This window comes from Bubalus bubalis, chromosome 17, assembly GCF_019923935.1.
Source record: "Bubalus bubalis isolate 160015118507 breed Murrah chromosome 17, NDDB_SH_1, whole genome shotgun sequence".
Classification (NCBI taxonomy): domain Eukaryota; kingdom Metazoa; phylum Chordata; class Mammalia; order Artiodactyla; family Bovidae; genus Bubalus; species Bubalus bubalis.
In genome coordinates this window covers 55,480,817-55,493,522 of record NC_059173.1, presented here as the reverse complement: position 1 = coordinate 55,493,522, position 12,706 = coordinate 55,480,817, and the positions used below count along the sequence as shown (strand labels likewise).

General features: G+C 43.2%; 1 protein-coding gene across 4 annotated transcripts in view; it reads left to right on the top strand.

Annotated features, from left to right (window-relative positions):
• RNF150 (ring finger protein 150) overlaps positions 1-12,706 on the top strand; it is a 275,434-nt gene that overhangs the window by 239,363 nt on the left and 23,365 nt on the right. Inside the window, exon 7 of one of the 4 annotated variants that reach the window (XM_044930463.1) lies at positions 1,211-1,383. The exons of the other annotated variants lie outside the window; for them this stretch is intronic. Within the exon in view, the coding sequence (XP_044786398.1) occupies positions 1,211-1,311 (101 nt within the window). The 3' untranslated portion in view covers positions 1,312-1,383. Of the gene's footprint in view, positions 1-1,210; positions 1,384-12,706 lie in introns of those variants that run through there. 4 annotated transcript variants of the gene reach the window in all.

Here is a 12,706-nt window from a genome sequence, read left to right as displayed (position 1 = left end):
AAAGTCATGAAATCTAAGAGAGAGAGAGATGTAACAAATGAAAATAAACTCAAAGGAAACCAAGATAATTCAGATCACAAAATTCTATAAACTATTATTTGTATCCTAGAGATATGGGATAATATTGCATTTATGGAAAAGAAGCAGATGATAGGAATTTCTTTGAGAATGAGAAGGAGATCTTGAAAATTAAAAAATAATTTTAAATCATATATATCAGAGTGAAAATTCTCACAGAATAGTTGAAAGATGAAATAACATTTGTCTTGTTAAACTATGTTCTTGATATGGAATAAAAATTGGAAAAAAGTTAATTTGATTTAAAAATTAAGTATAAAACTAAGGAAAAACAAAAAGGGTCAGTTGACATGCCATTGAAGAATTCATCCACTTTTTCAACACATGTTTTGAGTTAGCATTCCTCCCTGATAATGTCTTTTTACTACAGTGAAGAATCACGGCTTCTTGGCTGGCCTCCTTGGCTTCAGAAAATATGTTTGGTAGCAAATTTTTAAGAGCATTTCCTTTTAGCATGCTACATGTGTGTTATCTTTTCAAGATTTAAGTGTATAGGTTTATTTTGCAAATTAGTGACTTCAGTTTTTACAGTGAAATTATTCTCCAGTGTTCAAGCCAGTAAAGTTTGGATTATCTCTGTTTCTCTCACTCTACTGCCTTCCATAGTCAAATAATCACCAACCATGTTCATTGTGCCTTTTAGATCTCTCTCCATGTCCCGTTTTCTTCCTCATGGCTATAATTAGAGACCTTAGCATATCTAACCTTGGTTTTTTCCATGGCTGCCGTTTCACTCTCCCTGTTTCTAGTCTTACCGTCCTCCAAGTCTGTCTGCGTTCCTGCACTGCCTAAATAATCATCTATAGAAATCTTCAAGACATGTTTATCCCCTCTGGGTTAAGATCTCAAGCTGGCTAATCTAAACAAATCATTAAGCATTTGGCTTCTGCATATCTCTCCATGATTTTTTTTGCCATTCCCAGCTGGTGAGCTTTACAGGGAAGCATATGTAAGTGGTTCCAGACTGGCTGCCCCAACTCTTCTCCCTGTAGGTGCTAAGTCTTGCATATCCTTCAGGCACGTCTAATCTGCTGTATTCTCTGAGATGCCTTCTCTGTGACTCTGAGAAGAATCTAATGATCCTGCTAGAATGTCTCCTTTCAAACCATCATCTCTGTTATTATTTCTTCAGGAATCATCTGTTGCCCCACTGAACTTGCAGGTTGCAGAGCTTGGACTCTGGCTTTACACCATCATGTTCTGAAACCCAGCACAAGTTATGGCTACGGTTAGATTCAATAACAGCCTTCCCTGGTGGCCCAGTGGTGAAGAATCTGCTTGCAATGCTGGAGATGCAGGAGACGTGGGTTCAATCACTGGGTCAGGAAGATCCCCTGGAGGAGGGCATGGCAATCCACTCCAGGATTCTTGCCGGGAAAGTCCCATAGACAGAGGAGCCTGGTGGGCTACAGTCCATGGGGTTGCAAAAAGTTGGACATGACTGAAGGGACTAAGCATGCACACAGACTCAATAACATTAGTAGATAAATGAATGGATGTGTTGAATGTTAAAGGAAAGCAACGATAGCAGTAGTTTGAACTGGAAGAGTCTATGTTGCAACACATATTGGTGTTTGAAAAGAATAGGTGTATAGTCTTCCAAGGACATTCAAAACTGGACCAAGACACCAGCAAATGAGCCTGCCTATAGCCTGTTCCCCTAGGACAACACTGGGACCCTAGACCCCTGTGACAGGAGCACAGATGCTAAACTAGTCCCCCATCACAAGGAAGGAGGGCGATTAATGCCTTGTAGAAATGGGTTAATGACTTATTATTAATCATTATTGATATGGGACTACACAGCAGAAATGAGGGATTGAAAGCAGTGGAGAGAGACAAAGTGGCAGAAAATGCGGCAAAAGAAAATGTGATGGCAAAGACTCTCCTGCCTGGCTGTGCCTCCCTTTCTGCAAATGCCCTGAGAATGTCATTCAAACCAAGAGCCCAGGGGCCAGTGCAGCTCAAATGCTCTTCATCTTTTGTTTTGCACCATCAACACCCCTCTTCTTACTTCCTATTAACCCATGATGAGTGACTGCAAGGAGATTAAACCAGTCAATCCTAAAGGAAATCAACCCTGAATATTCTTTGGAAGGACTGATGCTGAAACTGAAGCTCCAGTACTTTGGCCACCTGATGTGAAGAGCTGATGTTTGGGAAAGACTCTGATGCTGGGAATGACTGAGGGCAGGAGGAGAAGTGGGCAACAGAGGAAGAGATGGTTAGACAGCATCATAGAATCAATGGACATGAGTTTGAGCAAACTCCAGGAGATAGTGAAGGACAGGAGAGCCTGGCGTGGTGCGGTCCATGGGGTCACAAAGAGTCGGATATGACTTAGCGACTGAACAACAACAACAACGATGAGTGGAGATGACCCTACCCAGAGTAATATAGACTTGGAGAAATCAGTTATCTTTGGCACTGGGCAGTTCTGGGCCCAAACCCTGGCTGGCCTCTGACTAAATAGCTATGGTCAACAAATAACCTCCCCGGGCCTCAATGTCCTCATCTTTAAAACTGACCAGGGAATTTCCTAGCAGTCCAGTCGTTAAGACTTCACCTCTCAATGCAGGGGGTGCAGGTTTGATCCCTGGTCAGGGAACTAAGATCCCACTTGCTACAATGGCTTAGCCAAAAATAATTGTTCAAATAAAATCCACCCTGCAAGTATGTTGTGAGCATGAAATGAATCAGTGTATAGACAGCTGCTGACTCAGTGCCTGGCACTCAACCAATCATAAACATTACCTCTGCCCCCCACCCTCCACATCACCTCCCCACGAGGACACACGTTCGACAGACACATCACAGGTACCTATTAACACAATAGAAATGTCCTGATACAAATATCTATAAACCACCTTTCTCAGATAGATTCCAAGGCCCAGTAGCTCTAGGTTGTATCCTTAATCATTTGCCTGTGAAGATGGAAAAAAAAATCACCTTGTTCTTCTTCAATTAACAGAATTACTTTACTTCCCGAGCCAGAACTGCATGCTCTCTTTTAGTTATTTATCGTTTCCATTAATTGATCACTTGAGGACTACTGAATTATAAACAGCAATCTTTATTACCATGATCTCATATAAAATAATGACTGTCCTTATAATACCATTTACAGAGAAACCTCTCAGGTTATCAGCAACATCACTAGGCAGCCCATCTATCAATCAACAACCCATTAGTGTCATTCCTAGAAAGTCATAATTATGTGTTTCTATGTATGACTCTGTGTTTGGTTATATTCAACAGACAGCAGCCCTCCCACTAATCTTAGAGAGTGTTTTGAGCATTCAGACTGACAGAGGAATGACGTGTAGATAAACCAGTAGTTTTTTTTTTTTTTTTCATTATACTGGTTTATTTTATTTTCTTAAGTCACATATTTTATAGAACAGATCTAAATCATTCAGATGCCTTAAATAAAAGATAAACTAGTAATTTTAGATTTGCCAAGGCTTGATGTTCTTTTTGGGCTTCCCAGGTGGCACTAGTGGTAAAGAATCCCCCTGCCAATGCAGGAGACGCAAGAGACGCAGGTGCCATCTCTGGGTCGGGAAGAGCCTTTGGAGAAGGAAATGGCAACCTGCTCCAGTATTCTTTCTGGAAAATTCCATGGGCATAGGAGCCTGGCGGGCTACAGTCCATGGGGCCAAAGTTGGACACAACTGAATGCACACACATACACAATGCCCTTTTTGCATTTGTAAGTGAAATCTCAGGGAATGACTCAGAGCAAAAATTTTGGATGTACCCATTGATACAAGCCTGCAAGTTGTCAGCACTTGGGCCCCACACCATCACCGAGAAAGTCCAGTAGGAGATCTGTTAAAATATAGAAGTATCTTGAACTCATTTGCTTCAGCAGGGGTGGTCCTTACTGCACTTCCTCCCTTTGGGGAAAAAATTTGCTGGGAAACTTCTGAAGAAAAGAAAATACATTGTGGTTAAGGGATTGAGCCAAACTCTTTTCCCCAGCTCTATCCAAGACACAGCTGGTGATCAATTAGGTGTGGATAAGTTAGGATGCCAGGTCGGTGGGAAACTGTCCTTCCTCCTTCCTCCAGAGGTTTCCAGTGGCACACACACCAGGGCCCCAGGGTGAGAATCAAGCCAGGTTCCATGCACACAGACATATACACACAGGTATACACGTGCGCTCACACAGGCGTGCATGCATGTGCACTTCACACACCACCACCACCACTGATCACCAGGTGTTCGCTCATCATCCCAAACCATGAGGAAATAGATCTCTAGAGGTTCCCAGATGTTCCAGGCAGAGGGAGCAAAGCAAAGTCCCATCTGACTCCTCCTGCCTGCAGATGGGCTGGACTTATCCCTGAGAATTTCTGATCATGTTCAGTGAGTGCATGCATGCTAAGTCGCATTCACTGAACATGATCAGTTCATGGGGATCTTTGCATCCCCCATGGACTGTAACCCACCAGGCATCTCCATCCATGGGATTCTCAAGGCAAGAATACGGGCGTGGGAGCCATGCCCTCCTCCAGGGGATCTTCCCAACCCAGGGATCTATGCATATCTCTTATGTCTCCTGCATTGGCAGGTGGGCTCTTTACCACTTATGCCTCCTGAGAAGCCCTATGTTCAGTGAGTAGCCAACATTTAAATACAGCAGAGCTTTCTGTGCCGATCAGAATTGGCAACCTGAAAACGTTGGAAGCAACAGCAGTCCTGGGTCTCATTCCCTAATGGTGGCAACTGGCTGGATCTGAGTTGCAGCAGCCCCAAGACAGGGCGTGTGCTCTGCAGTTCACCACGCCTCTGAACCCCAAATGTAGGGATTGTCCCAGGGTCAGAATACTTCCTCCATATGCACTGACGTCTTGGGGACAGTCAGCGTTTTGAACTGTCCTATCGGGTCTTCTTAAAGTAATACCTACTGGTAAAACCACGCAGGGCCACTGTGTATGTCACTTCAGCAACCATGTACACAGTTAAAACTCACTGCTAACTAGTGTTCCCAGCAGGGAGGAGTGATTACTAGATTGTACTCAAGTGCCATTGACTTTCTTTCTTTGTCAAACCAATCATTCTTATTTATCTAAATACTTCTGCCTTAATCAGAGCCGCCAGCACCAGAAAGTATTGGCTGCATTAAACTCCTGCTGTGCAACGAGAACAGTAGAATGAATTTTTTCAGAAAAAATAATGCCAGCATAATACCTCAACTGTTATTTAAATAAGTCGTCAATTAGAAAATTGGATCTGGAAGTCAAACCAAGCAGAAACACAATGGATTCAAAGGCATGTCTTCCCTGTCATGGAGATGAAGAAAATCTATGCAAGAGGATAAATAAGCCCTCACACGTGTGGGCGCATACATGTTATATGTAGAAACATTCACGTGTAGGCACATGTGTATGGCAGGAACACAGCTACACCTATTTATACACACAATCACATGTGTATACACACGTTCATAACTGCATATTATATGTAGTTTTCGGAGTGCCTCAAACAGTGCTTACACACACCTGCAGTCTCTGTGTTTAGATGGCATACAGGTGGACATAAATACAACCCAAGATCAACAACTTTGCGTCCCAGTAGCTAACTACATCTCAGCAGGGGTAATTGGGGTTTCTGGTCATGACTGTCAATTTGCTCCTCCTAGGAGTGAAACTGTGCTTCCAGTTTAGCTAGTTAGAAAGGGAACAGCTCTCCAAATTTATATTAGGATTTTGTTTCTTTAATAGATCTCTGTGTGTTAGTCACTCAGTCATGTCCCAACTCTTTGCAATCCCGTGGACTGTAGCCCGCCAGGCTTCTCTGTCCATGGGATTCTCCAGGCAAGAATACTGGAGTGGGTTGCCATTCTCTTCTCCAGGGGATCTTCCTGACCCAGGGATCAAACCCAGGCCACCTGCATTGCAGGCAGATTCTTTACCATCTGAGCCATCAGGAAAGACCATAAATAGATCTAAAGGCTGTCCAATATCTGAACAAAGGCAAGACAGCCCTACAAGTAAGACAGTTCCTGGCTTAAGGTACAGTGATTCCCAGCACCTGTGCCCTATGATAGACTTTACAGCCAGATCACAACTGTATGTGCTCGTGTCCACACCGAGCGTGTCATCTTCAGCTGGTGAGGCATCGGGGACGTGGCCAGATGGCAAAGCTTCTGAGAAGCAGAGGGTGGGCCTTTATGAGACAGCATGGAGAGGTTTTAACATTTCCCATCCCTAATTGACACCTCTGCAGATAATTTAAGTTCTCAGCAGTAGAGCTAAGTCAAGGCCGGCCCTGTCACCTGCTGATTGGGCAACTGGGGGTTAATTGCTTAACTTTTCTGCATCTTTGTTTCTCACCTGTAAAATAGAGTAAGAAAAACATCTACCTCATGGGATTAAGTGTAATGAAAATGCGTTAGAAAAGCACTTGGTGCATTAAGGGTGTTCAAAATGTGTTCTCTGCAAGAGCCTACTGCATAGCACATGGAACTCTGCTTGGTGTTATGTGGCAGCCTGGATGGGAGGAAAGTTTGGGGAGAATGGATACATGCATATGTATGGCTGAGTCCCTTTGCTGTCCACCTGAAGCTATCACAACATCGTTGGTTGGCTATACCCCATACAATATGTGTTTAGTTGCTCAGTCGTGTCCGACTCTTTGCAACCCCGTGGACTGTAGTCCTCCAGGTTCCTCTATCCATGAGGATTCTCCAGGCCAGAATACTGAAATGGGTAGCCTTTCCCTTCTCCAGGGGATCTTCCCAGCCCGGGGATCGAACCCCTGTCTTCTGCATTGCAGGCAGATTCTTACCATTTGAGCCACCAGGGAAGCCAATACAAAGTTAAAAAGCAAAAAACAATGTTCGTATTATCTCTCAGTCAGAGAAGAAGTAGAAGGAACTCAGACATTATTAAGCATATACTATGTGCCAAGGATCTTGTAGAGAATGTTTTTACGTATTTTAGTTAACCTTCACAATTGCTGTCACTCCTTTACATACAAGATACTGAAGTGGAGAGCAGTTGGGAACCTCACCAGAAGTCCTACGTTGAGTAGGTGGAAGGCTGGCATGGGAGCTCTTGTCCTTTTCCACACCCCAGGGTCTCGTCTCACACTGGAGCTTCTCAAGTGTGGTCTGAATACCTGCCTGGGCTATAATTAGAGTGCAGACCCCAGCTTCCACTCCAGATCTGCTAAATCACAATTTCCATGGATGAGCTGAGAACGGTCATTCTTACCAGACTTCCCATGTGATTCTTTCTAAAACCAGAGTTTGGAAATGTATGCCTCTACCCCAGAATGTGCGCCCAAGGAGGACAGAACCTGGATGACTCACATTCATAGTCTTATCCTTGTGTGCTGCTCAGTCACTAAGTTGGGTCCAACTGTTTTCGACCGCACAAACAGCAGCCTGCTGCACGCCTCTGTCCAGGGATTTTCCTGGCAAGAGAGCTGGAGTAGGTTGCCTTCTCCAGGGTATCTTACCAACCCAAGGATCGAACTCAGGTCTTCTGCATCTCCTGCATTACAGGCATATTCTTTACCTGCTGAGCCATCAGGGAAGCCCATCTTATCCTTAGGGCCCATTTAAATGTGGTCTGTATCTACTCCCATAGTAATTGCATTCAAGGGCACTGGAGTTGGAACATTCTCTTCAACCCAACTAAGGTTACCTCCTTCTTTGTTGACTCAGCTTTGTAAATTTTCCAATGGACCACAATAGTGTGGTTTTGTGTGATTGGTCCTTGGGTGGATCCTTCTTCATAGACACCCCCCTCCCCATCTATCCATGCCTGTGATGAAGACCATCACTGGTCCCTGTGATACTGATCCCAATGCCAATGGAAACTCCATGGAAAATACAAGTACATTTTTATTCAGCCTGCCTTGATTATGATCTTGATGGAGGCTTAATCCTGGCAGCCAACATTGCTCTTTGGAGCAGAGGACACTGTCTTTTTTATTATTATAATTGCTCCTTTGCTCATGAAACACTGCGCACCTGACGTATAACCTATGTGCTGATGCAGGCATTCACTTACATTGTGAGCAGAACCAGTAACTCCAGAATCACCTAGGGTAAAAGGAATTGTTTTCTGTAGAGAAGATGCCTGTAACAATCTGAGATACTAAAGCAAGCCCTTGATCCAACAGAGCAAAAGATGAATTTGGAAAAGAATCGCAGTTGATGTTTCTCAAATATGTAATTTTGCTGAGAAAAGAGGTCTTTAGTGTCATCAAATTAACTGCTAAATAGAAAAGGATAAGGTAACAACGTTACATCTTATAGTTCCTTTGGGTTCTTGGCAGCTCAGACCTGCAAAATTGTTCTAATTAGTTGGTAGTGGTTGCACAGCATTAATTTCTACCAAAGATATAGTGTTGAAAATATATTTAAGGAACTTAACACTTGGACAGAGAAGGCAATGGCACCCCACTCCAGTACTCTTGCCTGGAAAATCCCATGGATGGAGGAGCCTGGTAGGCTGCAGTCCATGGGGTCCTGAAGAGTCGGACACGACTGAGCGACTTCACTTTCACTTTTCACTTTTATGCACTGGAGAAGAAAATGGCAACCCACTCCAGTGTTCTTGCCTGGAGAATCCCAGGGACGGGGGAGCGTGGGAGGCTGCCGTCTATGGGGTCGTACAGAGCTGGACACGACTGAAGTGACGCAGCAGCAACACTTGGAAGGGGGCTTCTCAAGTGGCTCCGTGGTAAAGAATCTGCCTGCCAATGCAGGAGACGCAAGAGACTTGAGATGAATCCCTGGGTCGAGAAGAGCCGCTGGAGGAGGAAATGGCTACCCATTTCTCCAGTACTCTTGCCTGGGAAATCCCATGGACCGAGGAGCCTGGCAGGCTACAGTCCATGGGGTTGCCAAGAGTCAGACACGACTGAGTGACAGCACACACACACACACACATACACACACGCACACACACACGCACATGCACACACACATACACACAACACTTGGAAAGAGGTAATAATGGTAGGAACTGTCTTTCTTTGCTTTTATTTTTCTGTCTTGATGACAGTGGCAGTTATGGGATGTATAGAATCATGGCTTAATCCTCATAATGTATATAGCTCATTTCTTAGAGTTTTTATCCTCCAAGACAGTTTGATGGGACTTGCTTTTATGGTGATGCATGTCTGTGCTTATCATCTGTCCATCTTCTACCTCCAGGGTTCTCTCGGTGCTTACATATGTATCCTTCCTCCTAGAGACACCCCGTCTCTAAAAATGCAGCCGTAAAAAGGAAAAATGTATTTGCCCCCATACTGGAATTACAGTCAACTTTTTGAGGGAGAATGTTCAAGGAGTCTCAGAAATCCCAACCAGCTCTCACTCTGTTCGCACCTCCTGGTCCCTCTCCATGAGTTTTATTTTCCTTAGAGAGAATGGAGGAAAATTGAAGGCAGCCTAGTAGGTTCAGAAACAGAACCAGCAAAGATAAAGTTCTCAAGGACCCTCACTGCTTTTGCCAGATCCCAGGGCTTGCAGATCCCAGGGGTAATCTGCTCTCCCTGGGACCTCCCTGGAATTGAAGATGCTTCCATGGTATCCATGGAGACTTAGCATCAGATGAGTATGTTGCATGTTATTTGAAGATTTATTAATTTTTAACACCATATTTACCATCATTGACGAAGCATCCCACATTGCAGGAGACTTTACAAATAGTCTCAGACAGCTGGTCTTCTATGACAAAGAAATATAAAATATTTTCAAGGAGGAAAAGCACAGAAAAAAAAATAGACATTGAAATGAACATGGTAAGATCTCTCCAGCAATATAGCACCTCCTATTTGTGATCTGGCTGCAGATTCTTTGAAAATGCAAGTTCAAAATGTTCATTGGTCGTGTGCTACTGGAAAACATTGGCAAAATGATAAACACAGTATGGAGCAATCAAAGTTAGGCAGGAGCACTGTCCCAGACAAAATTTGTAAATCAACCATGGAGTAAAAAAAAGAGAGAGAGAGAGGGACTGGACATATACTATAAACATCAATAATCATTCCAAAAAGCAGCAGCATGATTCATTTCTTAAAAATTCAGACTCTACATGGGCCACATGTTGGAATGACTTTCAATTATCCAAAATCACAAATATTAAGAATAACTAGGGAGAAAAGACATTGTAAAATATTCTTAAAATATCTTGAAGACCTCACCAGAGGTTAATCTCAAAGTCTGCTTTATTAATTAAATGAAACCATTTGCCAACGATGGTAGTGATTTAGTATAGTATTTATTAATGCCTATTTTGAGCTTGGATAAAATTGCCCCTTCTCTAAAAAATTTAGATTCTAACAGATGTAAAACAGATGTGTAAAAAGTAGAAGTTACTTTGCCAAGTGCTCTTTTTAAAAAATAGGTATCATTTGCCAGATCTGCTAAAGGCTTTGTCTACATAAGGGATTTGTATAGCTTTCGTTAGTTTACAAAAGAGAAGGAGGAATGATCGCTCTTGGGCTGGTGCAGAAAACACTAAGACCTTAACCCCCACATTAAATTCCAGAAACTCCCATCAGGCTTGTTCAGCGCACTTGGCCTTCGAACACATATTCAAGAATATTAGGCTGAAATACTTCTGCCTCAGATTTTTTTCATCCTTCTACTGAAACATTGCTGGGTTTATAGTCATTTTCAATTCTGTGTTTATCGTTGATATGTTTCCCCAGTCACGGTCATCCAATTATAAGTGGTACCTTTCCAATTCACATTTTCAAGCTTAACAAGCTACTGACTTGGTCACACCCACACCTGGCTTGGCCACACCCCCACCTGGTTGGCCACACCCACACCTATTCCAGGGACAGAATTCCACACAGGGGGCACCTTTTCTCAAGGAGGTGCTGAGAATAATTCTGAAATCATTAAAGAAATAAGCCAGAAATAGAAGATAGAAGATACCTACTAAGGTGCAGGACTTGGAAAGAGCAAAAGTAAAATTCCTGGCTCATACATACAAATAAGCCACTTACTGTGAGGTGTAGATCTGGGGGAGTTTTTTGTATTTTTATTCTTTTAAATTTTATTGGAGTATAGTTGATTTACAATGGTGTGTTAGTTTCAGGCGTACAGCAAAGTGATTCAGTTATATATATTGAGGCTTTCTAGGTAGCGCTAGTGGTAAAAAAAACCTACCTGCCAATGCAAGAGATGTAAGAGACAAGGGTTCCATCCCTGGGTTGGGAAGATCTCCCAGAGGAAGCCATGGAAACCCACTCCAGTATTCTTGACTGGAAAATCCCATGGACAAAGGAGCCTGGCAGGCTACAGTCCATAGGATTGTAAAGAGATGCAACTGAAGTGACTTAGTATGCACATACATATATTTATTCTTTTTCAGATTTTTTTCCCATATAGGTTATTACAGAATATTGAGTAGAGTTCCCTGTGCTATACAGTAGGTCCTTGTTATCTCGTTTACATATAGTAGTATGTGTATGTTAATCTCGAGTTTTCCTTAGCCTATTCTATGGGCTCGCCTGATGCCTTGGTGTAATGTATTCAACTTCGCAATTAAATCAGAAGAATAGGAATCTCCCTCCCCAATGTTTTTAGCCTTTAAAAAACTAATATGATTTCTTCAGAGCTTCCCATTCATATTTTCAGTTCATTTAGTTGATAACCATTGTGTTTCTTTTATTTGGATAGTGTAGGAGATAGAGGTTTGGTAGTGGCTATGCAAAATAAGCTCCAGCCCTCTTAGAGCAAACAGTCTGCTCTAGGTAAGAGAAAATCATCCATGAGTGGAATATTTATTTAAACAGTGACATACAACAATGCTGTTAATCAGGTATCAGGCATGTTGTGGGTTACAGGTGTTCTTCAGAAAAAAGGGATTGCAGGTGTTCTTCAGAAGAAAGGGGGATTGCAGTGGGCAACGGTGCCCTCCAACCTCTGACCACACCCCTCCCTGATGGGAAGGAATCAGTGGGGACCAGAAGCAGAGTCATCCAGAGCTTCTACTCCACCTATGAGAGACCAAGTTAGGATGCAAATGCCATTGTGGGGAAGGCTGAACTTAGCCACACCCTTCTTTTTACTTGGGTTTTTAGTAGCCAAACCCTTTCATGTGTATAATTCAGTATGGGTGTACAATTCAGATGCAGTAAACATGGAAGTTTAAAATCTTTGGTTTTTCAAGCAAATAAGTGAAAAGTGCCCAGCACAGAGTCGAGTGAAGTTTAGGCCCTTTCCCCTCCCTCGTTGGATCATCTTAAGAAGAGGCATTTTGGTGAAGTGAATTGTAACTACCAGATTTGTTTTGGCTTCCCAGGAAATAAAGACCAGATGAGCAAAGGCAATGAAGATCAGATTAATGAAGTGATTTCAGTCAAGATTCATTGCAGTGCTGATTAGTCGTCTGCCTCTGAATATTGCTACACTGAATACTAGGGGAGGAGCAGGGAGTGGTGGGTCTGGGGGGACCTGCCTCAGCTGTCCTTGCCCTAGCTGCTGTCGTCACCTTTGGGGTCATCACCACCATCTTCCACTGCTGTTCGGTCTCCCCAGTTCCCTCACTGCAGAACCCTAGGGTGTCACGGAGCACCATGAACACCTTCAGAACAGGAACCGAAGAGCTGAGTTCAAGTCCCAGGTTCAGCCGTTTCCCAGCTATTT